The following is a 27,892-nucleotide window of genomic DNA, read 5'->3' on the forward strand; positions in this document are numbered from 1 at the left end:
CAATCAGTGCCAGAACGAACACATCAATATCGCCTCCTCCCATTTCTTCGGATTCCCAATCTTGAATTTAAGTGACCTCCAGGCCAGATCCCCTCAGTGCACCCCGTTCTTCTCATGTAGTTTGTCATGATCTAGTTATTGATCTACTTGCTGTGTCGCTGTTCACCACGGGGCCTCCGCCGCTGCCTAGAACTGTGACTGGCACACAGCAGCTTCGGGGGACCAACAGGACAGATGCCTCCTTTTAACGCGCTGAGGGTGGGGGCTCATTTGCACATCTGTGATTCACAGGCACCTTCACCTGCAGGGCTGGCTGACACACAGCTGTGACCAAGAGTTAGGGGGTGGAGGGGTTTGGGCTGGGAAGGAGTCGTCATCCCAGATAGAGGTGTAAAGCAAGAAGGGGCACAATGACATAACCTCTTCCTTCCCCAAGCCTTCATGGGAACTCAGTTTGCCAAGCACCTGCAATGGGACAGGCGAGGGTGAGGCTCTCCTGCTTGGGTGGCCCGGAGAGGTGGAACTGAAAAGAAATCGGGGTGTACCGATGGGGAATTTCAGTGACCCAAGACCAAAATGCAGGTATTAAGTAAACAAAGAGGGGGGGACAAACTTAACACATATGATGGGGGAGGGGATGCGGGGTGTGGAAGGTCACATGAATAAAGCCAGGACTGGAAGGGGGTTGGTTTTGTACGGCTTTACAAGAATAGGAAAAGCTAGACGCAATTGAAAATTTTCTTAGAAGATATAAAGGATCCACACTGGTGCAAAAGAAATGGCAAATCCGAGTAGGCCAACAAGAGAAGAACCGGAGTTAAGATCTATCCTCCCGGAGGCTGATTCAGGTCCGGATGACTTTATGGGCAGGATCTGCCAAAGCATCGGGGGCAGGTGTTTGCCAGCCCGCAGGAGCTGGTGCAGGTCCTAACCCGAGCGGGGAAGCTGGGTGGCAGCCTGGTGGCAGCTCGGTGGCAGCTCAGTGCTCGAGCCCCTGCCCACTGGCCAGCACACTTCCTGGGAGTGCCGCTCAGGGCGGCCTGGACCCTGGACCCTGGGCCCTGGAAACCTCCCCCGCTCCCTCCCTGTGGGAAAGCAGCAGGCTCCCATTACCCAAACCAGCGGAACAGCCACGGAAGGACAACTCTAGGCCAGTCTCTTGTGGGGACAGATGCCAAAGTCCCGAATCAAATAGTGGCCAGTGGGCATGGGACGGACAGAGATGGGGCTGAGGGAGACGGTGGGATGGCAGAGAGAGCGGTGGGCAGAGCCTTTCGGGAGGAGAACCACCCCCCAATCTCAGGTGGATTTGGAGTCTGCAGCTCACGGCCCACCCCTCCCCACCCTGCAATCTCCTGGCAGGGACAACTCCCTCATTTAGGTGCTGGACGAGGCCAGGGGAGCCACACCTGAGGTTGCCCAGGGATTTGACTTTGTCCCTGGAGCATGAGACAGGAAAACAGATTTAATGAGCCCCAGCTTGGAGAGGTGGCATGCTTAGTCACCCTCTATAGGCAGTGTCTAGGAAAGACAGAGGCTCCCGGGTCTCTGGCCTGGGTGTCCAGGACCCGGTGGGGGGGAAGTGTGGGGCCTCCGAGGGAAGCGGGCCTGCTCGCTCTCATTTGAGCAAAGCCTGAAAACACGTGCAATTCTCACCACACCTGGGCACCCACGCACATAACTCTGCGCCCCCACTTGCTCACGCCCTACACATTCCTTCCCGCCAGCCTTCCCACCAGTGATCCCACCTCCACCCCCTCTCCGTCTCTTCCCTTGGCACCAAAACCCAAATATCTCTCACCCCTGCACCCAACTTACCTAACACCCACTGGCTCCTGCTCTTCTGGTCTCTGCCTGCCTCTGCACTAGCCCCGCATGGCTGTGCTGCCTCAGACCTCCCGGCCACGCCTGCCCTCCCTTCTCATGGCCCTCTTCCCGCCCAGGGCAGGCTCCCGCCATCCCCCTCCAACCCGTGCCACCATGTCAACACTCGGGGCTTCAGGTCGGCACTGAGGAGGCCCCAGGAGGAAGAGGGAGGGAAGGATGAGCTCCTGGCTTCCAGCCCAGGTCCTGGCTGACAGTCTCCTGCTGCCCCAGGTCCTCGGCCCCTCCCCGTGGCTGCCTCAACCGGCTTTTCAGGAGACACTGCGTCCTGTCCCAGCTCATGGCAATCGGTCCTCTGCCCTTGCCCAAGGGCTGGGAAGCAGGCAGCCAAGGTTCTGTTATGAGAATGCACCCTGGCTCCAAAGTCTGTAACCCTCCCCGAGGGGCCCCCCACTACTCTGGGGACCCAGGCACCCTTCTCTCCATCAACATCTGAGACTCAGGCTCGGCCTTGGCCTCTCGTCCCTTGGCTTCCCTTAGCAAGCGTACTATGTGTACTTACATCACGTACCTTTTGGGAGTGCTTCTTTTAATCCACTCATTTGTTCAATAAATAAATATTTACTGAACCCCAGGCAATGTTCTAAAAATTGAGGATATAGCAGTGACCAACACAAAAGCCCTGTCCTCTGGAAGTTCACAATCTGATAGGTGAGGCAGACAATATAAAAGATAATTTTGGATCGTGGTACGTGCTTATAAAAACAAAAGGATGATATCACCCAGGATAACTGAGGGATGGCCAGGGAAGGTTTTTTTGAAGTGACATTTGAACCAAGAACAGAACGAGAAAGAACCCACCACGTGAAGATGTGAGTTCTGCCTTCTAGGCAGAGAGGACAGCAAGTGCAAAGGCCATGAGGCAGGGATGAGCCTGGTGTGTCTGTGGGCTGGGGAGAAGACCTGTGGGGCTGGGATGTGGTAAGAGTTGGGATGGGGGGTTGTCAACAAGAACAGAAAGAGCAAGGTCTGATGACTCTCTCAACTCTCCAAGAGTGTACTCCTCCCCGTTGACTGTACCTCCCATCTTCCCAGATTCTTGCTGCTGGGGAAACAGGATCCTTCCATCCCCTGAGAGGAGTGAAGAACCAGCCCTGGGTCCTGGGGATGGGGGTGACTGGTGGCGTTGGGAGAGAGGAGGCCTGGATAGTGGGTGAGGAATGAAAAGAGGAGGTGGTTGGAAGGGCAGACATCTGGGCTTTGGGGTGGAGGCCTGAGCTGGGCAAGGAGCAAAGAAGCCACGTGAGTGTTCTCCACTCATGACTCACCTTCTCTTCCTCCTCCTCTTCATTGCTCAACTCAAAGCTCCCTGGGAAATACCTCCCTGACTGGGGACCAAGTCAATGCCTCACAGGGGTAATTGAGTCATGAGGGGTGGAGAAGAGGGAGGGAAGGAGAGTATAAATAGCAGCTTTGCTTCCCCGGCTCCTCTCTGCATCCTCCCCAACCTGCCAACAACATGCACCTTGCCAGTGTGGTCAGCTCCTGCTCCCTCCTACTGCTATTGGGGGCCCTTCCTGGATGGGCGGCCAATGATGACCCCATTGAGAAGGTCATTGAAGGAATCAACCGAGGGCTGACCAATGCAGAGAGAGAGGTGGGCAAGGCCCTGGAAGGCATCAATAATGGAATCACTCACGCTGGAAGGGAAGTGGAGAAAGTTTTTAATGGACTTAGCCACATGGGGAGCCAGGCCGGCAAGGAACTGGACAAAGGCGTCCAGGGGCTCAACAGTGGCTTGGACAAGGTAGCCCATGAGATCAACAGTGGCATCGGACAAGCAGGAAAGGAAGCTGAGAAGTTTGTCCATGGGGTCAACAACGCTGCTGGACAGGTTGGGAAGGAGGCAGACAAAGTGATTCACGGGGTCCATCATGGGGTCAACCAGGCTGGGAAGGAGGCGGAGAAGTTTGGTCAGGGGGTCCACCATGGGGTTAACCAGGCTGGGCGCGAGGCAGAGAAGTTTGGTCAGGGGGTCCACCATGGGGTTAACCAGGCTGGGAGCGAGGCAGAGAAGTTTGGTCAGGGGGTCCATCATGGGGTTAACCAGGCTGGAAAGGAGGCAGAGAAGTTTGGTCAGGGGGTTCATCATGGAGTTAACCAGGCTGGAAAGGAGGCAGAGAAGTTTGGTCAGGGGGTCCACCATGGGGTTAACCAGGCTGGGAGCGAAGCAGAGAAGTTTGGCCATGGGGTCCATCATGGGGTTAACCAGGCTGGGAAGGAGGCAGAGAAGTTTGGTCAGGGGGTCCACCATGGGGTTAACCAGGCTGGGAGTGAGGCAGAGAAGTTTGGCCATGGGGTCCATCATGGAGTTAACCAGGCTGGGAAGGAGGCAGAGAAGTTTGGTCAGGGATTCCACCATGGGGTTAACCAGGCTGGGAAGGAGGCAGAGAAGTTTGGCCAGGGGGTCCACCATGGGGTTAACCAGGCTGGGAGCGAAGCAGAGAAGTTTGGCCATGGGGTCCATCATGGGGTTAACCAGGCTGGGAAGGAGGCAGAGAAGTTTGGCCAGGGGGTCCACCATGGGGTTGACCAGGCTGGGAAGGAGGCAGAGAAGTTTGGTCAGGGGGTCCACCATGGGGTTGACCAGGCTGGGAAGGAGGCAGAGAAGTTTGGTCAGGGGGTCCACCATGGGGTTAACCAGGCTGGGAAGGAGGCAGAGAAGTTTGGTCAGGGGGTCCACCATGGGGTTAACCAGGCTGGGAAGGAGGCAGAGAAGTTTGGTCAGGGGGTCCACTATGCTGCTGGGCAGGCTGGGAAAGAGGGAGACAAAATAATCCAAGGAGTCCACCATGGGGTTGACCAGGCTGGGAAGGAGGCAGAGAAATTTGGCCAGGGACACCACCATGGGGTTAACCAGGCTGGTAAGGAGGCAGAGAAGTTTGGCCAGGGGGTCCATCATGGAGTTAACCAGGCTGGAAAGGAGGTGGAGAAGTTTGGTCAGGGGGTCCACCATGCTGCTGGGCAGGCTGGGAAAGAGGGAGACAAAATAGTCCAAGGGATCTATCCTGGGGTCAACCAGGCTGGGCAGGAGGTGGGGCACTTTGGCCAGGGAGTTCACCATGCCGTTGAACAGGCTGGAAAGGAGGCAGACAAAGTGGTCCAAGGGGTCCACGATGGGGTCAACCAGGCCGGGAAGGAGGCAGAGAAATTTGGCCAAGGGGTCCACCACGCTGCTGGCCAGGCTGGAAAGGAGGCGGAGAAACTTGGCCAAGGTGTCCACCATGCTGCTGGCCAGGCCGGGAAGGAGGTGGACAGGTTGCCGCAGAATGTTCATAATGGGGTCAACCAAGCCGGCAAGGAGGCCAACCAGCTGCTGAATGTAGGTGAACAGGGGTGGGGAAATGGGAAGAAGGGGCCGGGGGAGGGAGAGGCTAAGCCCTTGGGACATTGGGGTAGTCCATGTAGCCTTCATTCAGTCAGAGAAGCTCAGGGAGCTCTATGATCGTGTTCCCTTTCTTCCTCTTCATCTCCCTACAAAGGAGCTGGGGCTCAGCTGGTCAGATGGATCAAACCATCTTGTCCGCCAAGCCCTGTATCAGACAGTGTGAAAGGGACCCAGTCCCACCTTCAGAGAGCTGCCCTCCTAGTTAGGGGGTGTAAGGAGACGAACATGGGGTCTCTCCTGGGGAAGAGGAAAGAGTTACTGAGTCAAGATCCCGTGCAGTGCAAACGGAGTGAGTGTTGAGAAAACCCAGAGCATCAGAGTAAGCGTGAGGAATGGCTTGGAGAGATAAGCCCTATTCTGTTTAATTTTCATAACAAGCCTCTGAGGTAGTCAGGGTGAGGATGCTGACTCCCCGATTCTTAGATAAGGAAATAGAAGCTCAAGTGAGGTTTTAAGGGGATTTGCCAAGGGCAGGTGGCTAGCACACAAGGGTTCTTTCTCTTCCCCGCCCCCACCCCGTCGGGGGAGATCTCCTGGAGGATTTCTGGAAGGGGAGCATTTCTGCTGAGGGAACCAATACTGGAGGCCCGGGGGAGGCAAGGGGTGCCATTCATAGCGGAACAGGCATCAGGGGGGCACTTGGGGAATAAGAGAAGGCTGACCCCTGCCTGCCTCAGTTCCCCCTCTCCAGTCTCCACGAGGAGTCTTGAGGACCAGCCCAGACCTGGAAGCCGATAGCTACATGGGCGGCCAGGCAGGGACCCAGGGCTGGGGGGTGGGGAGGAAGGGACCCTGCAGACAGTGTGCACGGTAGACGAATGGGCGCTGCGTAGATGGCAGTCTTCACTGGAAGAGGTCAGGAGAGGGAGGGCTGTTCCGGGCTGCAAAGCTGGCCACAGCAGCAGCGGAGGCACAGCTGAGTTTCGGGGGGTAAAACGAGGACAGGGATCAACTGAAGTTAGGGGTCAGGCGGGAGGGTGTACAGAGGGCAGAGCTGGGGTCGGGGCTGAGGTGACTGTGGTCCTAGGATTTGCATGGATCCTCGGGGTCCCCTTTCCAGTTTCCAGTCAGGCTTTTCTCAGCAACGGAGGGCATTTCATTAACAAATAAAAGGGAATTGGGGGAGGGAAGACTAGTCAGTAGGGCCAGACATCCTTCCAGGCTCTTCTTCCCATCTCACAGGATTCCCGCAGTGACATGGGCGTTGGGTTTTCTTTCCGGACAATGAGCGGGGAGGAGGCTAGCCTATGCCTCCCATCCGGGCCCCAGTCACCCTAGAGGGCAGCAGGTCACTGGGGGAAGAGGAACTTGGGAGACCCCCCAAGGGCTGAGGGGTTGTAATGAGAGTCTGGGCTTGGTCCGCAGGGCGCTCATCCAGGCGTTTCCACCGGCCAGCACCAGCACGGAGGGGGCGCAACCACCACGTTAACATCTGGAGTAAGTCTCCCCAGCTCGGGGGGCCTGGGAGGGGAGGGAGGGGGCCCTCCTGGGATGGCGGTGGGGCACCTGCTGGTGACCAACCCTCTTGTGCTCCAATTCCAGGCTTCGGTCAACAGGCCTTTCATCAGCTTCCCAACTCTGTGGCAGGTGAGTGCCCGCGGCCGGTCAACCCGTGTGCACTGTCTTGGGAGATGTTCTCACGCCCCCTTCCCTCTGTGGACAGACTCAGCCTCGCAGAAACCATCCGACCTGTCTCCCAGCTTGGCCTTCCCTTTCTTCCTCTGCTCTTTGTCCCTCATCCCCCGCTCTCCTCTTCTGGCTGCTTTCCATTCCCTCCGAGGCAAATGCAAGCTGGCAATACGGACCCCGGGATGGGGGGCGTCCAGGGAGGCTGCTGAAGCTGCCCCCTCCATGTGCTCACTGCTTCTCATCACTCCCCTCGATCCCCTCCCTCTCTCCCTCCCTCCTCCCACTGTGAGTCCCTCTGCTGCCTCACAGCAGTGTGCCGGGGAGTGGGAAGCTGCAGCTCTGTCCTTTCCCTGGCTGACAGGACCACCCCCTCCCACCCACCCCCACCCCGCTGTGAAGGCTCCTGTGGGACCCTGGCCCCTACTCTGGGCCCAAAACGAAGTCCTAGCTTTGCATTTCTCTCTGCATTTAGCATGTCAGCTGCTTGAGACTGGGGCAAAAGGATGAGGGTGGGGAACAGCCCTGTGGTTGGGCCCAGAACCCAAAGGCACAGCCTCATTTATTCCTGGGCTGTGGGGATGCCAGGGGATCCCCTGAGGCAAAATGACAAGGCCCTGGGCTCCCACACAGCCCCTGGCACCCCTGCCTGGGAGGGCTGGCTCCCTGTTCTTCCTGAACCCAGGAGCCACCTTCCTGAAGACATTGCCTGGAACATAAGCTACTCCTAGGCCCGGGAAGCTAATGCCAATGTCCCCCTCATTTCTCTAGGGGGCCGGAGGGCAGAGGTCTTGATCCCCTCAGGGCTGTGTTCCTGCATTCATTCCCTCTCTCCTCTCTTCCAGAGCATCGCCAACATCATTCTCTAAACTGATGCACTGGCCTCACTCAGCAGACTGACATTCCTGTTGTCATACTGGCTGAAATGACCTGGGGGACCTGGGGGTGGGGGGGACAGACTTCCTGAGTCCGTAAGGGGGCTGTACTGGGATTTGTGAATAAATACGACGCCTTATATACTCTCATCATGGTCCACTCTGCTCCCCGAGGAAGGGCTGGTGGGGGGAGGCTTCTCTTTTCTTGCTATTTTGCCAAGGGAGTTGGGGGCTGGTGCACAGGGGGGCCGAGCTGGAGAGTCCAGGTCAGTAGGGCCAGATACAAGAGGGTGCTCGCAGGGACAAGCCACGCTTCGCTACTGTGCAAAATCTGTGCGTCCTCGGCATTAAGAGGAGCATCTGTGCAGAGAAGGCCAGCAGCGGGGGCAGAAGCACCAGGGAAGAGAATGGCGGGAACCTAGGTGGAGCCCAAGGCCGGAGGTGGCGGGGAGCATCCTCATGTGGGGGGTGTGGCACCAAAGGAATAACAATGATAACCTGTATTTATTGTGCAATGCTGGGCTCCCTGCTGGGTGCTTTCCACGCATGACATCACCGAATCCTCCCAACCCCCCAGTTAGGTAAGAGGCTCTGGTATTGCCCCTTTTTACAGAGAGGCACGTGGAGGCTGTCGCAGGTTAAGAAACAAGGTCACATAGTCAGTAAGTGGAGGGGAAACGGCTTGAGAGCTCACAAAGCATATTCTGAAAATACAGATTTTTTTTCTGTTTGGCATCAAGTCGTGGGGAATCGCGCATAGGGGAGACGGAAGAGATGCGTGTGGGAGATCCAAGGTGCAGGGGGGAGGCACACGGACGCCCGGAGGCCGGGCCTCTTTACAACGGCGACAACGGGGGACACAGAAGGCCCGGTTTTCAGGTGCATGGTGCAGCTCCTGCTCACTGAGCACTAGCTAGCTCCCAGGGCTGCGGGAAGAGCCAAAACCATTTAAGCCTCTCACAGCCCAAAAGGCAGAAGACCTCTTGGGATCCCCATTGCATGGATGAGGACAACGGAGGCTCAGAGGGGCCAGCGCCTTGGCTGTCCACCGCCAGAACCGGACCTTTCACAGTTGCCTAAAAAGTCTCTAGAATGCCCGCCGACCACTGGCCTGGGTGCTGGGTGCTGGGGCACGTGCACGCCTATTAGGACCATGGGCCTGTGGGCAGCTTCCTTTCCTTCTAGGGGCCACGATTTCCTACTACAGATGGGGAGGAGGGTTGTCTGCAGGGGAGGACGACAAACACGGCTCCCAGCACCAAAATTCCATCACCGGTGGGAACAAAAATTGCCCTTGCGGGGTTCCCAGGAAAGCAAATACAAAGCGATGAATCAGATGCATCGACAAGAAGTAGGCACCACCAGGAGGGGCAGGGGCTGCATGTGCACGATAACGGGGACGTTCCCGACGCTTCGCGTTCACTGCATTTTTCCTGATTTGTAGAACACCATCATTTTTGTGACATATGGTCCTTCCCTTCTCCTACAATATTTTTAATTTGAAAAGATTTCAAATGCACCATAAAGGTGAAAGAATTTTATAGCCGATGCCTGCGGAGCCCCCACTCACAGTCTGCTGCTAAGGCGCTGCTCTCCTTGCTTTGTCGCACGCCCATCTGTCACCGTCTATCCACCTAGCCACGCGTCAACACGTTTTGGGTGCCTCTCAAAGTAAACGGTGCTCATCCGTTTCCTGCATTTTAATAAACAAGAAGCACTCCTTCAGACCCCACATTTACTGAGGGCCTACTACTCTGTGCTGGAGCTCGTGTCCTACAAGCGGGAGGAGGCCCTTCTGGAAAGGGCATATGCGAGGGGATCATTCTTTCCCACAGCGAAAGCTCTCCCTGATTTCCTCTGTACACACATTTTCTTGCTGGGTTTATTTGGATGGGGGTCCCAAAAGTGCTGGAGACATATGGGATAATCCTGCGTGCGTGTGTGTGGGGTCAATCCTGGGAGGCTTCTGGGAAAGAACTGAGCCGGTTTTGAAGGGTAAAGAGGCATGGCTCACTTCTGCCTTGGGGCCTGCCGTCCCCTCCCTCTGCTAGGAACATCCTTGTGTCCCTCTGGCCCCCTGCGTTGGCTCCTCCTCACCCTGCAGGGGCCCTCTACTTGACCGCACAACCCGCCCAAAGGGCTGCCTTTCCCATCCTCTGTCCTGGCACGCTGATCTTGTCTCTTCACAGTGCTTAGGACAAGGTGTGATGATATATTTGCTCGTTCAATGTCCATTGTCCCCCTAGACCAACATGTTCCAGAGGAGAGGTCGAGGCCAGGCACGAATGGCCGGCAGCTAACAGAGGGCAGGCCACTGCCTCGAGCAGACTTGGTTTCCCTTTCGGCCATGGAGTAGGTGGGAGCCAGAACCAGGCACCTGAGATGGACAGGTGGAGGCAGGCTGGGGGTGAGGAGAGGAGGGGCCGGTTGTGCAGACGTGATGTGGAGGAGAGGGGAGGGTAGTTCAGGCGGGACCCTCGTTACTGGGTGCGGAGCGCTGACAGGCATGATTCGTTCTCTGTCATCTCTAGCTCCCCGAGCTCCCTGTGAGGCACGTACTGTGACTGTCCCCCTGAGGCCACCCAGCTAGTAAGTGGCGAAGACCTGGCTCCTGGTCAAGAGCACTTCCTTGCTGCTGGTCTCTGCTGGCGAGGTGGCCTGCTACCCTGGGACCTTCGGGGAGGGGAGGGGGCTACCTCCAAGCAAGTCCTCTTTAAAAATGAAGTGTCTGCGTTCAGGAGGGGTGTGTGTGTGTGTGTGTGTGTGTGTGTGTGTGTGTGTGTCTGTGTTGTGTCTTTCAAAATTAAACTGCCAAGGAGATACTCCGACATCAACATGGCCAACACCAGCAGGAACACCGAGGGCACACTCCTGGGTGCCAGCCACTGCCCTGGGTGCCTGGCGAGGATTACCTCGCTTCACCCTGGCATTCCTGCCTCTTACAGACAAGGAAGGTGCTGCTCAGGTGGGTCAAGTTCCCAGCTAGTAAGGGGTGCAGTTAGGGCTTGAAGCCCGGCTCCACGATAGGTACTGCGCACAAGTGAGCCAGCAGATGCCAGTCCGAGGCCCAGGACACCACGCAGGGGAGCGGAGACACCACCCAGACCCAAGGCCTCATCTCCTCTCTCTGCTTGAGTCCAGCCTCCATCCCCTTGACCCCCACGAAGCCTCCTTCCTGGTCTCTGTACCCACCTCCTGCCCCCTATTCCCCCAGCCTGTCTGTCAGAGGGACCCTGTTAACGCTGAGTCAGACCATAGGCCACCTCAGTCAAAACCCTCCACTGGTTCTACCTCATTCAGAGTAAGAGATAAAGTCCTCACAATGGCCCAAGTCCCCAAGTCCCCCGTCTGGGCCGGTTTCTCTTTGACTCCAACTCTAACCCCTTCCCCCCCCCTCTCCCCCCCTCCAGCCACAATGGTCCTTAAATAGAGTAAGGAGGTTCCTGCCCTGGGGCCTTTGCACTGCTGTCCCTCCACTTGGGATCCTCTATCCCTAGACATCCTCATGGCTCACTCTCTCTCTTCCTCTGGGTGTCAGTTCATAGGTCACATCTCAAAGAGCCTTTCCTGATGACCGTATTTAAGATACTCCGTCTTCTCTAGTCCCTTACCTCCCACTATTCTTCCTCCTTAGTGCTCACCACCTGAGATGCTCGTTGTGCATCCTCCTCACAATGACTGTGAGCTCCCTAAGGAGAGGGATCAGGCGATCCTCTTCCATGCTCTATCCCCCGTGCCTAGAACAGGTGTGCCACACAGCAGGTACCCAATAAATCCTTACGGAGTGAATGAGGTAGTGACTTAGAAAAGCTGAAATCAAAAAAAAAAAAAAAAAAGAAATAAGAAAAGCTGAAATCAGAGGGTCTTGGACATGAGGTCGGGCATGTCAGATTTGTGGATGCCAAAGGAGGGATGGGGACGTAGGAGAAAAAGTTATTTGGGGTCAGACAGACCTGGGTCAAATTCCGACGGCACCACTTTACCACGATCGTTTTCAAATATGCTCTTATGTGTGTGTTTACCAGCCCTGGGCCTCAGTCACCTCACCTGTAAAATGGGAGCGTCTGCTCTCCCCCGCCCCCCAGGTTGTGGTAAGGATTCAATGAGATCACGCACGTGGAAGCACTTAGTCTTCTATCTGGTTCACAGCAGGTATTTCATACATATGCCTTCAGACCACACGAGGTGACCTCTAGGTCCAGAGATGTCTGAGGGTAGTTCCCCCAGGAGGTAGAACATGGGCGTGCATGGGGGGGTCCGGGCCCAGGAACGTGGCTTTGAATACGTCTGAATCACACCGCAAGAGCCACGCCCTTTTCTCAGTTTTCTCTGAAGCTTTCTGATTATGTTAGAGAATAAGACTCCATTTCTGTGCTCGTGTGCCCTGAACACCTCCCTCATACTTGCTAACCTCCCTTTTGACCACAGGAGCTGCAGCCAGCTATAATGTAACGTCACTGTGTGCTTCTTCGCTATGTTTTCTGGCACTTTCTATTTAGGGGCAAGTGATCCCGGCTTTCCACTTGCAGTAGCAACATAAAATAAACTTAAGAAAGTAAGCTGGCTTAAAGAAAAGTATTAGTAATAGAGGTGGGTCAGAGGCAGCTACACACCACGGCGAAGGTGCTGTCCCACGAGGGAAGCGTGGGAAGGAGTCTCTGAGTCACCAAGTGCTCTGCCTCCAGCCCCCTGGTCCTGCCCCGGGAAGTGGAAGCACCAGGCTCAGGGGCTGGGGGGCCCACCAGCAATCCGGAGGCCTCAGATTTACTCCTGCCCCCTGCCCCCACCCGCCACAAGGGCCCAGGGCAAAACCACAGCCAATTCCATCCAGAGAAGAATGAAGGTTTGGGCAAGCAGGAGGAGGTCTGAGACCGATGACCACAGACAGCGCCGGGAGTGGGCCTTGGGAGTGGGGCAGGCCTGGGCTTGGCCATTCCCGTCCGAGCTCCAGCTTCTCTGTCTCGAAACGGGGCAATGAGACGACTGTCTCCCAGGGACTGTGTGAGCCTTGAAGTGTTTAGTCCAGCGCTGGGCACACAGAGCCCTTGATAAACTGGAGCTGCGGGGACGATTATGATTATTACCACTACCACCATTATCATTGTCATTAAAAAGAGGTGGAATAACAGGGAGGTAGGAGGTGCCCAGGACAGACAGGGATGGTGTTTACGCAGCGAGAGGTGTTGGATGTTACAAGCTGGGGTGCGGGTGCTGGGGTGGAGAGAGACTTACAGAACATTGAGAAAGGCGGATGGAAACCGGCCCCTCCTAACTAGGTGATGAGTCCCAGTGATACAAGGCCCCGGGGCCCTGGGAGCAGAGAAGCAACCCCGTACTGGACAGGGGTGAGACCGGGAAGATGCCTGAGCTCCGTGACCTGAGCTGGGATGGGGGGGGGCATGCTACTGACCCAGGGCTCTGGGGGGAGGTGAGGCAGTGGGGCGTGGGGACTCAAGTCGGTCCCCTGCCGGTGCAGTCCGGGCCCTGGGGAGCCTGGGGATGGGTGGGGTGAGCAGCAGCCCCAGTCCTCTCAGGAGGCTCTGAGCTCACACACGTGCCCCTGTGGGCCAGGTAAACAGGATGGGTGCCTGGGTCAGCTGCTCCCTCCCACTCATCCCCTGGGGGTGGCTGGCCCGCCCAGCTCCCTGCTCCGCACCCAGCTTTCTCAGCCAAGAGCAGCCCGAGCGCTGAGACGCCCTGATGACCACTCTCGGGCTGGCCACTTCCTTCCTTGGTACCTGGGGTTCCCACTGAGGGCAGGCTCACAGCTCCCAGACTCTGTGGGCTGGAAGGTGTGGGAGAGTGTGAGGACAGTCACCTTTAGGTGGCTGAATGGGAGGGAAGAAAGATGGGAGAGACAAAGGCCACCAAAACTGAGAGAGCAAGGCCAAGAAAGGGCACCTGCTTCTCATCCCGGTGCGCCTGGCCCAGGATGGCTTACACCTGGCGGGGGTGGGGGGGAGGTCCTGCTGCACTGGATTCTCTACGCTTGCCTCCTGGTTGGGTTGGGTCCTGCCTGTGGTTCCTTTCTCCTAAGTCCTCTCCACACCACCACCTCTAGGAGACACCAAGCACCTATCTCCTCAGATGCCCCCATCTCCACCCTGCGCCCCAAATTCCTGGGGTTGGGAAATCGGAACACTTTTGCACCTGCCTCATCCCGTTTCTTCCTCCCCAGTGCTCCGGCTCCCTCTCTGTTTCAACACAGACTCTCAGACTCACAATTATGGCTCATTACCCTATCGGTGGCTGGTCCTGAGTCACGAGGGAGGGACTCTGGGCCGCCCAGCCGTGTCACCTTCTCCCAGGCCACAGTATAAGGAGTAGCGGCAGGGAGGAGGGCCCTGGAAAGGCAGGGGAGTCTGGGAAAGGAGAGAGAAGGCTGCGGACTCAGAGGGAAGGAGAGTAAGTCAGGAGGAAGAGAACAGAGGAGGGCACACAGACACGGAGGAGGTGGAAGGGCAAAGAGAAGAAAACTCGGGTGGGAAGAAGACAGGAGGGAGAGGAGTGAGGCAGAGATGAAGTCAAGGGGCTCCCTGGCCTGCCTCCTGCTGGCCCTGTGTCTGGGCAGTGGGGAGGCTGGCCCACTGCTGAGAGGAGGGGAGAGCGCCGGAGTGGGTGCTGGGGAGGCCCTGGGACACGGGGTGGGAGATGCCATCGGACAGGGGGTGGGAAATGCCATTAGCCAAGGAGTCGAAGAGGCTGCGGGCCAAGGGGCTGGAGAGGCGGCCGGCCCTGCAGCCCGGGACGCCGTGGGCGGTGGCATCGGGGAAGCGGCCCGTGCCCTTGGAAACACCGGGGGTGAGGCTGGCAGACAGGTGGAGAACGTCATTCGACATGGGGCCGATGCTGTCCACGGCTCCTGGCAGGGGGCGCCCGGCAGCAACGGTGCTTGGGTGAGTAGCTCCGGGCGAGGAGGTGCGCGGCGGTGGGCAGTCGGGGTGAGAACCTTGGCAATCACTGCGAGGATGGCTTGGCCTCCTACGTGCCGCTGCCCGGGCTGGTTTCCCTCCACGCCACGGTGCATCCCGCCTCCATCACGCTGGGGCCCCTCTCCCTGCCTTCGTCCTGCTGTGCCTGCCCTCCCGGTCCCAGACGGGGAAGGTCACCCACACTCAGGGTGGGCATGTTGTTCTTGCAGGGAACCAACGGCCAGCCTCCATCTGGAGGCCACGGCATCTTTGGCTCCCAGGGTGGCTCTGGAGGCCACGGCCAGGGCAATCCTGGAGGTCCAGGGACCCCCTGGGGCCAGGGATATCCTGGAGGCTCAGATGGCAGCTTTGGAAACCACCCTCAGGGAGGCTCCTGGGGCCAAGGAGGCTCTTTCCCTTCGGGGACCAACGCTCAGGTACAGCAACCACCCGGGCCCTGATGCTTGCCCCCTCTTGCCCTTCAAGCTCCCCCCATGTGTCCCTCATCTGGCGGGACACACACCAGCCTCTTCTCTGCAGGGGACTGTGGTCCAGCCTGGGTACGGCTCAGTGAGAGGCAGCAACTCGCATTCGGAGGTAAGCGGGGGAGAGTCTGGGGGAGAGGCCGTCCGGGTGCTGGGTGTGTGGGACAGAGAGTAGGACAGAGGAGGAGGAGAGGACGGAGGATGCGGGTTGAGGTACCAGGCAGATTGCACAGGGAGGCCGGACGAGGGAGCGGAGAGGGACGGGCGTGGGGAGAGACACACGGGCAAAGGGGGCCAGGCCGCAGGAAGCCGGAGGGCCCGGCCTGTGGCGACGGCTTCCACGGAAGCCTGGAGACTCACCTGTCCCTGGAAACTTCCCTCCGCAGTGCACTAACCCCCCGCCATCCGGCTCGGGCGGCAGCTCCGGCCACTCCGGGGTAAGAGGACGGGCGGGCGGAGGCACCGGGTGCAGGGAACCGGCCCCAGCAAGAGAGGGAGGGGAGGGGGGAGGCGGTCAATCTTCACTCTGGTCCCTTCCTGCCCCTCAGGGAGGCAGTGGCAGTGGCAGTGGCGGCAGCAGCGGCGGTGGCAGCAGTAGCAGTGGCGGCAGCAGCGGCGGTGGCAGCAGCAGTGGCAGTGGCAGCAGCAGCGGCGGTGGCGGCAGCAGCGGTGGTGGTAGCAGCAGCAGTGGCAGCAGCAGCGGTGGCAGCGGTGGCAGCGGTGGCAGCAGTTACGGGCCCAGCTGGGTGAGTCGTGCTCGGCCGCTGGCCCTCCCGGCCTCGGCAGCCTCCCAGCCCCAGCAGGCCCTCCAGGTTGAGGTGCCCCCCGCCACTCACAGCTTCGCTTGGGGGGCAGGGGGATGCTCCACCTCCGTCTAACCCAGGATTCCTGTTGGCAGAACCCACCAGAGCCGGGGGTGGCAGAGGGAACAGGAGCTTGGGGAGCTCCCAGGAGACCCGGGGGCTGCAGGGGGAGGCCTGTCACCCACGCGGAGACAGGGACACGTACAGAGCTGGGGTGCAGGCGACGCTGATGAATACAGGGCACACGAGGCCCCTCTAGGGCTGAGGGGCCAGGAGGGGACCACGGCCTGGCAGCCGGCCTCGGGCAGCCCTCGGGTACCCGGGAAGGGTCTGGGAAGCAAGAGGACAAGGCAGGCCACATAAGTGGCTTTAACTGATTGCTCCCCATACTACCTGCTTTCTCCCCCAATCCAGGACCGTCCCTTAGAAAATTCTAGGAATTTTGATCAGAGCGGCTACTCAGGCTCCCAGGTAAGGACTCTTGGGGTCCCTTCCTCTTTCTAGGTTCCAGAAGAGGGAGGGGTGAGGAGCAGGAGGGGGAGGACAGAACGGGCCCTCAGGTGGCCGGGGTCAAGGCTCTGGAGAAGTTAGGCTCCCGAGGTTTTTCACTTCTGGCATGTGGTAGGGGGGAGAAGCCCACAGCTCAGAATCCCCAAACTGTCCCACATTTCCAAATACACTTGGCCACACCTGTCCTTTGTGCTCCGAATAACTTCCCGCGGTGGCCGGTGGCTAGTGGCTAACGATGGGAAGAGAGGGAGGTTGGGCAGAGGGGAGCAAAACAGATCGCTAAGGCCCTGGCAACTATTTGGTCCCCGTCGAGTCCTTCTAAGAGCCTCTGTGGACTCTTGCTCTCCGCCACAGGGACACAATACCCCACAGGGACACAATACCGGCTCTTCCTGGGGGAGCAGTAGCAGCGGAAGTGGTGGCGGAAGTGGCAGTGGAAATAAACCGGGGGTGAGTGTCTGCTGAGCGCTCACCTGCATGGATCTGCCTCCTGTCTCTGGAGGGGAGGGGGAATTAGGGGTGCTGAGGCCTCTCGGATGAGGGGGGAGCTGGGAGAGCGATGGTCAGAGCTGAGAATGGGGTTGAGGAGAGGTAGCTGGGGGGTAGCCTTGGGGCTGCAACGTGGAGGCTGGGATTGCCATCTGGGTGGCAACAGAGGGAAAGCTGTCCCTCTCTCTCCCACAGTGTGACAGCCCAGGGAATGATGTCCGCGTATCCGGAGGATCTGGGGGTCAGGTGAGAGCCAAACTTGGGACTGTGCCCACCTCTAAGGCTAACCTCCATCGCCACCCCCTTTTGTGGGGGAAGAAACCAACCGCTTACCCCTACAAATATTAACAATCTCCAAAGTAATAATTAAGTGCAAATCCTTGTGTGATGTGCCTCACTTTGTACGGTGGGTGGGGCTGTGAAAAATCACATAGAAACCAGCCCTTTTGGAAACATAATCATTGCAAATGACCTGCACCCACCTGGCCAGTGAGCAGAATTCAGTGGCCTCTTTGACAACATCTGGAAACTGGGTTTGGAAAGAGTGTGCTTATTCTGGAAGTCTGGGCTTTCTGTCAGCCCCTGCAGCACTGACAAGAGGAAATGTCATGCTAGGGTCCCCACGAAGCACCTAGAGGTCTTGTGAAAATGCAGCTTCTGAGTCAGCAGGCCCGGGGTGGGGCTGAGATTCTCGTTTCCACCAGGTTCTGGGCAAGGCTGATGCGTGCTGGTGTGCGCGTCGCCATGGGGAGAAGGCTCCCTGAATATTAGGCTCCTCGGATGTTAGGGATCCTAACCTCTATGGGTAGACAGGTGTCAGGAAAATTCCCGGCTTGTGAGTCTATTTCTAGTTTTTTATGTACCAAAGTCTTCACTATGTAGTCAAATACACTAGTCTCTTCTATGGCTTCTGCTCTTTCCTTCTAGAACTATGAAGACTTCTATAATTTCATTTTTTTTTCCTATTTAACTCTTTAATCTATCTGGACTTGACTTTTCTGTATTCAATCCAGTCCCATTCCGCAGTTCAGCTCGACTTACCCCACACCTTGGATCAGAGGGGTGTGCTTTCTTATGAAGGGAAAACCGGATAAAAAGAGAAGGCGGGAGGTGGGGGAGGAGAATCAGCGAAGTTTAACGAAGTGCTCCCCGCACCCCCAAATACTTAACTGGTGTTCCCAGACACATGCATTGAATTATTCACACCACTGATGTAAACTGTCACTTGTAAATGCCTTCACATTTTGGGAGAGTTTCTGGGAGTTCTATTTTGTTAAGGTGACTCATCTGTTCTGTGATGCTACTTTCTTTATGGCACATTAACAGCTGCCAGTACAAGTCCTCCTTTGTTGCCCGTCTTCTCCAGTGTTTTCTTACCGATTCTTAAACATTTATTCTTTTAGATGAACTCCAAGATTATTTTGACCAGTTCCAAAAGAGAGTTCCACAAGGAGTTTTAAAGGAATTGTATTAAGCCAATACATAGATGTGCAGGGATGGACCTAAGATCTAAAACAATGATCTCTGTGGCACTGTCTCATCCCTCAGGGCTTCGGAGGAGGACAGGGAGGTCCTGGCAGCTCTGGTGACATCAGGGTAAGGAGACGACAGGACTTGAGAGTAGAGGCTGGTGGCGGGAGATGGGATGGAAGTCAACTTTGCAGTAGCAACGCTAACAGAGCACACAGTCCCGCATCGCAGGCCGGTTTTGAGCTTAGCTCGGGGAAGTCATCTCAGTCCTGGGCAAGTGGGACTCAAGAGGCGCCTGCCTCTAACTTAGGAGGAGGCGAACCAAGCTACTTCACTGACTCTCCAGCCAGTGTCACCTTTCTGACCAATGCAGCACATCCACCCAGATTGCGTCTTGCAATTCGAATCAATTTAGTCCAATTTTGTCTGCCTCAAAGCCAGGGGACAATTCACTTTGGTGGCAAAGGCCGTTCCTGTTGGGTTTTGGGCAGTTTGCAGAAGTGAATAGAAAGAGATGGTTATGCTGCCAATGAGGATCGTAAGTGAGCAGTAACCCAACCCACAGGAAGCTGAAGCAAGGTTTGCCAAGGGAGATGGGGGTACCCTGGGAGAAGAGCCTCCCTGGGGCCCTGGGGAATCCTCTGCTGTGTGCCTGCCTCAGCCCCGATTCAGGAGTCTCCTGCCCACATCCTGCTGGCCTGCTCTCCCATCCTTCATATTCCCCGCTTCCCCACTGACTCTTCGTTTTCTCTCTCTGCAGGAAATAAGCAAAGAGGGTGGTCACCTCGTTGGGGGCCCCCAAGACAATTCTCAGGTGAGCAGGGATGGCTTTAGGAGAACACTGAGGGGTGTGGAAAAGAAACGGGAACCTCAGTATCTTTTCGCAAGCTGCTCCGACTCTGTGTCGAGTGACCAGACTAAGACAGGGGTCTGGGATCCCTGTCTCCTTGGTTCATCCATTCTCTCCCTTCTTCATTTTTTTTTTTTTTACCTCCCTTCTTCAAACTGTGATCATCATTGTGTATTATCACTGCGAGGGGAAACATAGCCAAAAGTAACAGGAGAATGGTCAGGGGCCTATTTTTGGAAACCATACTTAAGAAGGGTTGACAAGTGGAAAGCAGTGACCTCTGAGTTAGAAGGTGGGGGTTCAGAGGACAGCTGTCTCATCTGTCATCTGAGCATCTTCAGGCAGGGCAGTCGACCTTCTAAGCCTGGGCCTCCTCCTGGGTAAGACGGGGATGGCAAAACCTAACCTGCATAACCCCCCAGTTACTGCAGAGCTTTCCGCATCATAACCAGCCCCGGGGTGGTTCAGGATCCGGACGCTGGAGTCCGACAAGGAGACAGATCCTGAGGCACGCTGCTGGACGGCTCTCAGTTTGCTTTCCTCACCTGTAAAGTAGAGACGTCTCCACCCAGGAATGTGGCAGGATAAGGCACCAGGCCAGGTGCACGGTGGGACTACACATTAGCTCCTAGCAGTGTTTTGGGGGACAGGTGACGGGATGGGGAGCAGAATAGGAAGATGATTCAAGGGACTGGGCAGGGTCACTCTAGAAACAGGTGGCAAATCATTCCGGGAAGGTGGGGTTCCTAGCTGCTGTGTGAAAAGGAGAGGAGGTGGCTTTACACAGAGTACACAGAGCTTGAGCAAAGGCAGAGACGGTGGGCCAGGAGCAGGGTGACAGGCACAGGCCTTGAACATCAGTCCCCCACCTTCCTACCCAGTGGCACTGGTCCAGTGGAGGAGGTGAAGCTGTCAGTGGGATCAATACCTTGGTGAGTGGAGGCATCACCCCACCTTGGGCCGGGACCATGTCAAGTGATCCCTGCCTCCCTGCCTGACTCCCAGAGCTCCTGCCTCGGCCTCTTGCTCACAGGATGGGTTCCTACTCTCATCTCATTTCTCTTTGGTTCCTTAGAACTCTCAGACGTCTGCTGGGCTCTTCAACTTCGATACTTTCTGGAAGGTGAGTTTGGCAAGATTGCTCTGCTCACTTTCTTTTGGAAAAGCAAACCTCTGTCCCTCTGCCCCGCAGGCTCAAGTCTTCTTTCCAGAAGGACCGACCACCAGTGGTGGCCCTTGACCTCTTGCCCCAAGGCCCTGAACTAATTACTTTACAACTCAATTTGTTATTTTCCATTTTTTTTTCCCTCTCTGCAGAATTTTAAATCCAAGCTGGGTTTCATTAACTGGGATGCCATAAACAAGGTAAGGGCTGGAAGGTCGTGCCATTCCGATCTTCATGGGAGAGGGAAATGGAGAAGCTACCTGCTAACCCCTCATGTGGGAAGCTAGGGAAATGATGATGGTACCGGGAGTGTTTTGTCCAGTGCACAAAAAAAAAAAAAAAAGAGACAAAAATAAAGAAGTAGGGGGCAGAGCGAGAAGGGGGTGGGAGTTTGGAAAGAGCCAGGAGTCGGGGATGAGAAAGGAATGGGCCTCTTTTGTGTCTCAATGTGCAGACTGAGCAAGTGTCAGCCTCAGTTTCTCCTTTGAGATCTGGAAGGTTAAGGGGAGAGTGAGGAAGCCTCATTCTCAGGACACCACAGAGGTAGCAGAGGCAGGGTAGGGGATGCACTGAACAGTCGGGGGAACTCAAGAGCCCAGGAGGACTGATGCCAGGAGAGAAGGGAAGGGAAGTGACTAGGTACTCAGCGCCTGCTGGGTGCCAGACTTTCTGGGCACGTCATCTTAGGAGGCACTTAGAGCCCAGAACCCCCCTTCTTCTTCTTCCTGCCCACCCCTCCCACATTCAGGGGAACCCCTGGCCAGGCTGATTTGACACCCGAATAGCAGAGGTGCCTCCAGAGTAGAGGCGGACCCACAATCCCAGCACCCACCAAAGGCAGACGTTGCAATTGGCAGCCCACTGCTGTGCTTTGTTTCATTCACTGTTTTTGTTTTGTTTTGTTTTGAACACTATGAATTGGCTGCCAGATTTTAAAAACTGAGAGCTTTTACAGAATGACTTGGAATTCCAGTCTCTTGAAAAATGTGGCAACACCGGGCCCTCTTTGCTCAAGCTCCAGCGGGCAAAAGCTGAACGGCGCTGCTTCTCTCCAGCAGCCACATGCCCGCTGCCCACCGCAGTGACCCCGAGTAGCTCAGTTTCTGACCCTTTGCACAAAAGAAGGGCAGCAAGGAGCCCTGCCCTCTAAAATTCTTGGGGGAAACAAGGCGGTGGTCCGCAGGGAGGCGGAGAGAGAGCCCCATGCTCAGGCAAGGCCAAGTCTGCGCCTTGGGGAATGAGGTGGGAGAGGGTGAGATGCTGGAGGCAGAAGTCCCCAGCTGTGCTCTGTTCAGGTTTGGATGAAAATGACGAAAATAAACTGTTTCTGTTTTATAGAGAACGGGTGTCTGGCAGGGGTGAGGCTCCTTACCGAGGACCGCAGGGAGACGAGTCCCCTGAGTATGAGGCACTTAGGGTCAGAGGCACAGACTGATGCTTCCCCAGGGGCCAGGAAGGCAGCAGACATTCCTGCACACCTAGGGGGGCAGTGGAGGGGGCGCTCACAGTTAGGATTCACTGGGGGCAGCTCTAGGAGGAGGGCCAGAGAAGAGGGGGAGCCCGTGTCCTTCACAGGGAGGGAGCTGAACACTGGGGCCAGAGGGAGCAGTGCCAACAGGGAGCCGATACGGAACAGTTCCTGCCAAGTATGAGGTGTTCCATTGCAAACTGGAATATCTGGATTTGACTGGATGACAGCCGTGGGCAAAAAAGATCCCTGCAGATTTCAGGAGCAGAGAGGCCTGATCCACCCCTGCTTGGCCCATTAAGCCCTGAACTCTTATTCCTTGAGCTCCTTCTTAGAACTTACTTCTTTGCCCAGGACCAGAGGAGCTTTCGCACCCCGTGACCTTCAGACAAGGAGCTACCAGATGGATGGGAGCCCCCCTCCCACCCCTTCTTAAAACCCCATTATCCACCCCTAATTGCAACCTTTACCCTTGAAATAAACCTTAGCTGCCCCACACTCCTGGTCTCTGCTCCTTTCTTAAGACTCCACTGTTGCTTCAGGGGGGTTGGAAGGGCCAACTGTAGCCCCATGGCTTCGGGAAATGGGCTGGGGCTGGAAGGGCAGGTAAAAAGGCGGGAAGATCTGAGGGCAGGTCCTAGTCCCTAAGGTTTCATTGCAGTGGCCTTCTGCCAGAGGCTGGGGAAGCAGGGAGACTGAAGAGTGGGGTACCTGTGCTGGGGGCGGGGGGCTGGTTAGTGGCTCCAGAGATCTAGCCTCTCTCTCTCTCTGCTGCCAGACGGAGTTTTCTGGTGTCCCTAAAAGTCACCCAGCTTCCCCCCCAGACCTTAGCCACGATTAAATTCTGAAGGCTGAGCGATGGTGGTGGTGGGAATAGGGGCGTAGGTGAGCAAGGGGCCGGGCTCCCAGCTCACCTGCACCCTACCTTTCCTCCGCAGGGCCAAGTCCCACGCCCCAGCACACGCGCCCTGCTCTACTTCAGCCGACTCTGGGAGGTAGGAGAACTCTCACTTTTCAGAGAACTAGGGATCCTGGTCATCTGTCCCTCTCCCCACCTCCCTCAAGCTCCAGCCCACCTGTCACAAAATCTGCCCTCTTCATTTTTGAGATGGGCAACCTCACCCGAATGCCATCCGAAGTGCTAACACCCTCAACCTCCGGTATGCTTATCTTCATCTAAACCCAAACCACACCCAGGCGCCCAAACCCACTCTTGCACATGAGCGTGAAACTTTCCAACAAGCTGCCACGCTCCCCACTGAGGCCCACTCACCTCTTCTCCTCCCTCCAGGACTTCAAACACAACACCCCTTTCCTGAACTGGAAAGAAATTATTGAGGTAAGGGTAGCAGAACCTCTTGTTTTGGGGTTAGGAAGCTCAGATCCAGGGACGGGAGGGTCCGGGCTCTTGGCACGGGGCCGGCGGATTCAGTCCCTGTTGCTGACTTTCCCCACTGAGGGAGGGCACCTCCCTCCCTTCCCACTCTCCTCCCTTTCTGCAACCGAGTGGGGGTGGGGTAGGGAGAGGAGCTGTGAGTCACTGGAGAAGGAGTAGGGTGGGCGGTCCCCCCTGGGATAAAAGCTGAGGCCAAGGGCTGGGGCCTCCAGAGGCGCAGGAACATGAAGCCAACCACCATCTCTGCTCTGTTGCTGCTCCTGCTGGGGGTGTCCTGGCTCAGGGGGAGCCACAGCTGGGTGGGTACTGCGGGGTGAGCAGGTGGTGGGGCCTGAGCCGGGGGCCTCTCTCAGGACTGGAAAAGGGGTGTCAGGGAGGAGAGCTGAAAGGAAACTAGAGGCCTTAGGGGAGCAGGTCAGGCCATGGTCAAGTGTGAGCAGGTGCAGCAGGTCGGAATATCCAGGTTCTGGGAAGGATGGGCAGAACCTCTGGGTCCTGCAGAAGGCCACATCTTGAGTCTGCATGGCCATTGGCCTTTGGGCACAGAGGCCAAGGCTGCCCACTCACTCATGCGTGTGGGCCAGGCATGTGAGGCTGGACTGTTGCCGGGGCCGGGGGGGGAGGGGAGCGGGCAACAAGGGTGGAGGTCAGGGCCTCAGATCAGATGCATTGTCACGCACTCATGAATGACCCATGTGGCCATGTCATCTGATGGAAAGCTGATTTTTAATTGTTTGTAACTAATGTAAAAATGCAGACCAAACAAAAAATGTCTGGAGGCCAGTGGTCAAGCAGCTTGTGACCTCAGTGTTAAGGCTAAGAGTGGGGCTACAATTCAATGGGAGTGAAGTCAGAGTTAGGAGGAACATCCTACCCCTGTGTGTGTGTGTGTGTGTGTGTGTGTGTGTGTGTGTGTGTGTGTAGAGGTGGGAGTCCTGAGTGGAGAAGTGGTGGTTGCAGCAACTAAACTTCTCCCCTGCTGCTGGAAAGCTACCCCTGGCCCTGCCCGCGGAGGGGAGATGGCCCATGCACCTGTGCTGCGGCTCGCGTGGCTTCGAGGGCTTTCCTGTATTTCTCCCCCTTCTCTCTCTCTCCGTGGGCCGCGAGCCAATCTAATCACCTCACTTTGCCTCTGTTTGCTGAGGACAACAGCCCTCCTTTCAGGAACCCTGCGGGAACAGTGTTTGAGAACAGGGATTGTGGGGCCAGGGAGGAGCAGGGTTCTGTGCTGGCGGAAGGTGGGTTGGGGCTGAGGGCCGGATGGGCACCAAGGGAGCCTGTGTGGGTACCGCTTGCCGTTCCTGCCCAGTCCCAGGCCGCGGCCTCGCTGCAGGTGCACCGGGGGTGGGGGGTGGGGGTGCTGCCTCGCTCCCGACACTGAGTGTGGAAATCTGTCCTGTATCTGTCGGGTCATCAGCGTCCTCCAGGCTCGCTGCCTTCTCTGGAGGCAGTGCTGGTCCTGGGCCGCGGAGCGGGGTGCGGCGGGGTGCATGGGTGCTGGTGCTCCCACGGGCGGGCAGAGCCTAGGTGGCAGGTGGCGGGAGCCCCGCGAGTGTGGGGGGCCCGGAGGACCTCGGGCAAGGACGCCCTCACCACGGTCCTCTCCCTTCCAGGGGGCCGATGCGACTTCGCTCCAGAAGAGGTCGGGCGGTGCTGGTCAGGTGAGTCTCCGCCCTCAGGCTGCCTCGGACGGCCGGGCCCGGGCCCTCTCGGTCTTGTTCTCGGGCTGGCCCATCTGACATTCTCTCTCCTGCACACCCCCCTTTTTGTCATTTTCTCAGTCTGGCGCAGGATGGCAGGAGGTGGCGGCGGTGACTTCCAAGGTAAGACATCTGCCACCTGAGCACCTGACCCAAACCTCACTGGTCTCCTCGGTCTCCTGCCCTCATCCCCCAAGTAACCCTTGAGGAGCTGGGAGAGGTACCAGGGAAGGGGGAGGCAGGGCCGTGCGGACTAGGACCATGAGGGAGGTGAGGCCATGGGCTCTGGCTGCCTGAAGATTCTACGGGACAACAATGCATGACACACGGAGGGAAGGCCGGGGGCTGGGAGAGAGGTCTGGCCCAGGCCGGGAGGCGGGTGCTTATTCCACCAAAATGCCCTCATCCCTTCTCTCCTACCTGCCCGCCCCTCCGCTTCCTTCCATAGAACCCCTATAACCAGCAGGCATACCCTACTCCCGCTGGCGGGCAGTACTCAGCCAAGATCCCCTCTAAGGTAAGACTCCCTAATGCCCGGTTTCCCCACTGGGGTCTCTGATGGGGGCGAGGGAGGGAGGCTTTCATGGCCAGTCTTAGCTGAGCCCGAATCCTGTTCATTTCGAAAGTCAAAGTCTCATCTCTCTGCCCCTGGGGAGGGAGACTCAGGCTCCCTGAGAGCTGTTTGGAGTGGAGGTGAAAGGTCCAAGGTTCTTCATTCCCACGCACTCAGAAAAAGTTACAGGGGGGCAGCGGCTGCATCACACGCCCTGGAGAAAAATGGGAACCAGCATCCTCTCAAATAGGGACATATGACTCTAAAAAACCCTCACATGACACACATCAGGCAGTCTTCCCTCATCGTGTCTGCTCTCTTCGCCTCCTTGACTGCTGTGAACTTTCGTGGGAGGGGCGGAGAGTGAGAGGAGGACACGCGAGTTAGGGGAGACTTTCCCACCAGCTTGTGTTGCTGGGAAAATTAATGCTTCGTTTCACAAAGGAAATTAACAGAAAAAAAGAAAAAGCAACCAAAACCCTGAGAACTTTATTGCGTTCAGTTGCAAAGAAAGCGATCTTATAAATCCAGTAAGTGAATGTGCTAAATGCTAATGAGGCTGGTGAAGAAAAAGCAGGTGCTCTTTCCCTCCATCTCTCAGAACCAGGGAGCCCTGGCCCTCGGGGCTTCTACCGAGAGCTCAGGAGCCACCCACTGACTGGAAGCAGGTGAAGAAGCAGTCAAGGCCGCCCATGGGTGTCCACTTGCCCATATTTGGGGCCGATTTCTATCCACCCAGCAGGCAGAGGGACACCTACCTACCTACCTACCTACCTTCTTTTCACTCTGCTGGGTCAGTGTGTGCTCTTCTTGGGTACAACGTACTTAGGGTGATAAATCTACTTTGAAAGAAAGTCTAGGGGCTGAATGTCCACCTTCAGACTCAAGGACCCTTGAGATAGTCTCGGTCTGAGCTGCCCCGGCCACCAAGCCCTTCCTGGGCCCCGAGCACGTTGCAGACGCCTCTGTGGCCCCACATCACCTCCTCTGATCTCTCTTTACAGGGGGGAGTCACGCCTTCCTCCTCGGTGAGTAGTGGGGTGGGGAACCCGTGGCTCCTGGGAGAAGGGGTGTGAGGCCAGAGGTGTGCGGGGGGCCAGGGCCACGGCCACTCAGCCGTTCTCCGCATCCCGCAGGCTTCCCGAGTGCGGCCTGGCCTGCTGCAGTGGGTGAAGTTCTGGTAGGTGAGTGTTGGAGGGAGCTGCGCCAGCCTGATCCGGGGGCCCCGCACGGCCACCCCAGGGGCAGGCCTGGGATCTCGGCATTTGCTTTGCTTTGGGCGGATGCTCTAAAGGCATCGAGGAGGCGACCCCCGCGTGGAGCAAGACTCACAAGGAAATGACCGAGGACATGTGTGAAGTACCCGCTGATGCTGAGGGAAGGCCGGCCAGAGGCTGGGCATGCAGGGACAGCTGGGGAGAGGCGGGGGGCGGGGTGCGCGGCACAGTCAGGTTTGGGGAGCTGCAGAGAAAGGCTCAGGGGCAGGAAGAGTGAGTCTCCAATGAGGAAAGGGTGATGGATTAACTTGGCAGAAGGGCAAAGTCTGTCTTACGGAGGCGCAAGAGTGAGGGGATGTGCAGGTGAAGCATCCCCCCCCCCAAGAAACTGTGGGAGCGCAGAGGCTGGAAGAAAGGACCCCCGGTTTCAACAGTCACGAGTAGCCACCTTCTACCATTTGCTCTTTTTTCTTCTAGAAAATTATTTCCGATCACGACGGAGGCCCCAACCAACGTCAGTCGTGAAGGAGGCCACCCGCGCCCCGCCCCCAGCTCTCTCCCTGCGTCAGGCTTGGTCTCGGTGCCGACACCTGCTTTTTCCAGGTTGGGGACCTGGTCTGTCTGTCCGTCATTTCTTCCAACGGCGCTGTGGTATCTCCTTGTCCAGCAACCTCATTGGACGAATCTGCCACTTTCCTCACCTACTCCGTGTTGTGACCTGAAGTCACTGTGACAATTCTTCAGAAGAAGTTTCCTACTGTTGAGTTTCTTTGTGGAAATCAAACATAAATCTTGTTTCCTTAAGATTTCACACACTGTGTTCTTTCAAATTATGCTGATGGCCAAGATCAGGGAGGATGGAGGTGATTCAGGGGCAGATAACTCGCCTTCTTGCTGAGAGTGGTAGACCAAATGGGGGGCTAAGACAGGTAAGACCTGGGTGGCCCTGTCAAGCAGTAGCTAGTTGATCTCACTGTGCCTCAGTTTCTCCATCCGTCAAAAATCATCTTGGCCCACCCTGTGCCTGAATGCCATGCCCCCCGCAGCTGACGCACTCACAGGTGTTTTGCTAGCCTGAACAGGGAAGTGATTCACATCAGGA

The 27,892-nt window shown here is 57.0% G+C and overlaps 2 protein-coding genes and 1 long non-coding RNA gene across 30 annotated transcripts in view; 2 read left to right on the forward strand and 1 right to left on the reverse strand.

Moving 5' to 3' along the window:
* The first annotated feature begins 3,295 nt into the window (after positions 1-3,295).
* On the forward strand, positions 3,296-7,923 carry SBSN (suprabasin). 20 transcript variants are annotated; one of them, XM_049110892.1, is made up of 6 exons: positions 3,297-3,934; positions 3,989-4,042; positions 4,259-5,206; positions 6,638-6,709; positions 6,815-6,859; positions 7,744-7,923. In XM_049110892.1, the coding sequence occupies exons 1-6, from the start codon at positions 3,344-3,346 to the stop codon at positions 7,765-7,767; spliced, it is 1,734 nt and encodes a 577-aa protein (XP_048966849.1). In that variant the 5' UTR covers positions 3,297-3,343; the 3' UTR covers positions 7,768-7,923. The 20 variants fall into 20 exon arrangements, with proteins under 20 accessions (XP_048966824.1, XP_048966831.1, XP_048966847.1 ...); XM_049110899.1 differs by having other exon boundaries at positions 3,297-3,718; positions 3,935-4,000; positions 4,163-5,206; XM_049110867.1 differs by having other exon boundaries at positions 3,296-4,366; positions 4,421-5,206.
* LOC112643646 (uncharacterized) overlaps positions 7,915-27,892 on the reverse strand; it is a 41,625-nt gene continuing 21,647 nt past the window's right edge. The window contains exons 1-3 of one of the 2 annotated variants that reach the window (XR_003125849.3): positions 15,530-16,840; positions 11,385-11,583; positions 7,915-9,466 (exon numbers count right to left, since the gene is read on the reverse strand). This is a non-coding gene — a long non-coding RNA (uncharacterized LOC112643646). Of the gene's footprint in view, positions 9,467-11,384; positions 11,584-15,529; positions 16,841-27,892 lie in introns of those variants that run through there. The other variant, XR_004808210.2, reaches the window with a different exon arrangement.
* DMKN (dermokine) lies at positions 14,077-27,601 on the forward strand. 8 transcript variants are annotated; one of them, XM_025421645.3, is made up of 21 exons: positions 14,078-14,669; positions 14,915-15,121; positions 15,225-15,281; positions 15,556-15,606; positions 15,718-15,915; positions 16,387-16,443; positions 16,837-16,932; positions 17,167-17,217; positions 18,520-18,567; positions 19,202-19,255; positions 20,173-20,223; positions 20,367-20,414; positions 20,609-20,656; positions 22,863-22,919; positions 23,216-23,263; positions 24,934-24,981; positions 25,102-25,143; positions 25,469-25,537; positions 26,578-26,601; positions 26,710-26,753; positions 27,268-27,601. In XM_025421645.3, coding segments are annotated over exons 1-21 (1,677 nt in total). In that variant the 5' UTR covers positions 14,078-14,291; the 3' UTR covers positions 27,269-27,601. The 8 variants fall into 8 exon arrangements, with proteins under 8 accessions (XP_035560428.2, XP_025277430.3, XP_025277429.3 ...); XM_025421643.3 differs by having other exon boundaries at positions 14,079-14,669; positions 26,710-26,757; XM_025421644.3 differs by lacking the exon at positions 26,710-26,753.

The sequence above is a fragment of the Canis lupus genome, chromosome 1 (assembly GCF_003254725.2).
Source record: "Canis lupus dingo isolate Sandy chromosome 1, ASM325472v2, whole genome shotgun sequence".
NCBI classification, from domain to species: domain Eukaryota; kingdom Metazoa; phylum Chordata; class Mammalia; order Carnivora; family Canidae; genus Canis; species Canis lupus.

What these genes read in the sequence shown, in the direction of transcription:
- SBSN (XM_035704524.2), top strand. Translation starts at nt 3,344, where the DNA reads ATGCACCTTGCCAGTGTGGTCAGCTCCTGCTCCCTCCTACTGCTATTG. An exon ending in AGGCCAACCAGCTGCTGAAT is followed by an intron (nt 5,207 to 6,637) that starts GTAGGTGAACAG and finishes CTTGGTCCGCAG; the next exon opens with GGCGCTCATCCAGGCGTTTC. An exon ending in CCACCACGTTAACATCTGGA is followed by an intron (nt 6,710 to 6,814) that starts GTAAGTCTCCCC and finishes CTCCAATTCCAG; the next exon opens with GCTTCGGTCAACAGGCCTTT.
- DMKN (XM_025421644.3), top strand. Translation starts at nt 14,292, where the DNA reads ATGAAGTCAAGGGGCTCCCTGGCCTGCCTCCTGCTGGCCCTGTGTCTG. An exon ending in GCGGCTACTCAGGCTCCCAG is followed by an intron (nt 16,444 to 16,836) that starts GTAAGGACTCTT and finishes TCTCCGCCACAG; the next exon opens with GGACACAATACCCCACAGGG. An exon ending in GCAGTGGAAATAAACCGGGG is followed by an intron (nt 16,933 to 17,166) that starts GTGAGTGTCTGC and finishes TCTCTCCCACAG; the next exon opens with TGTGACAGCCCAGGGAATGA.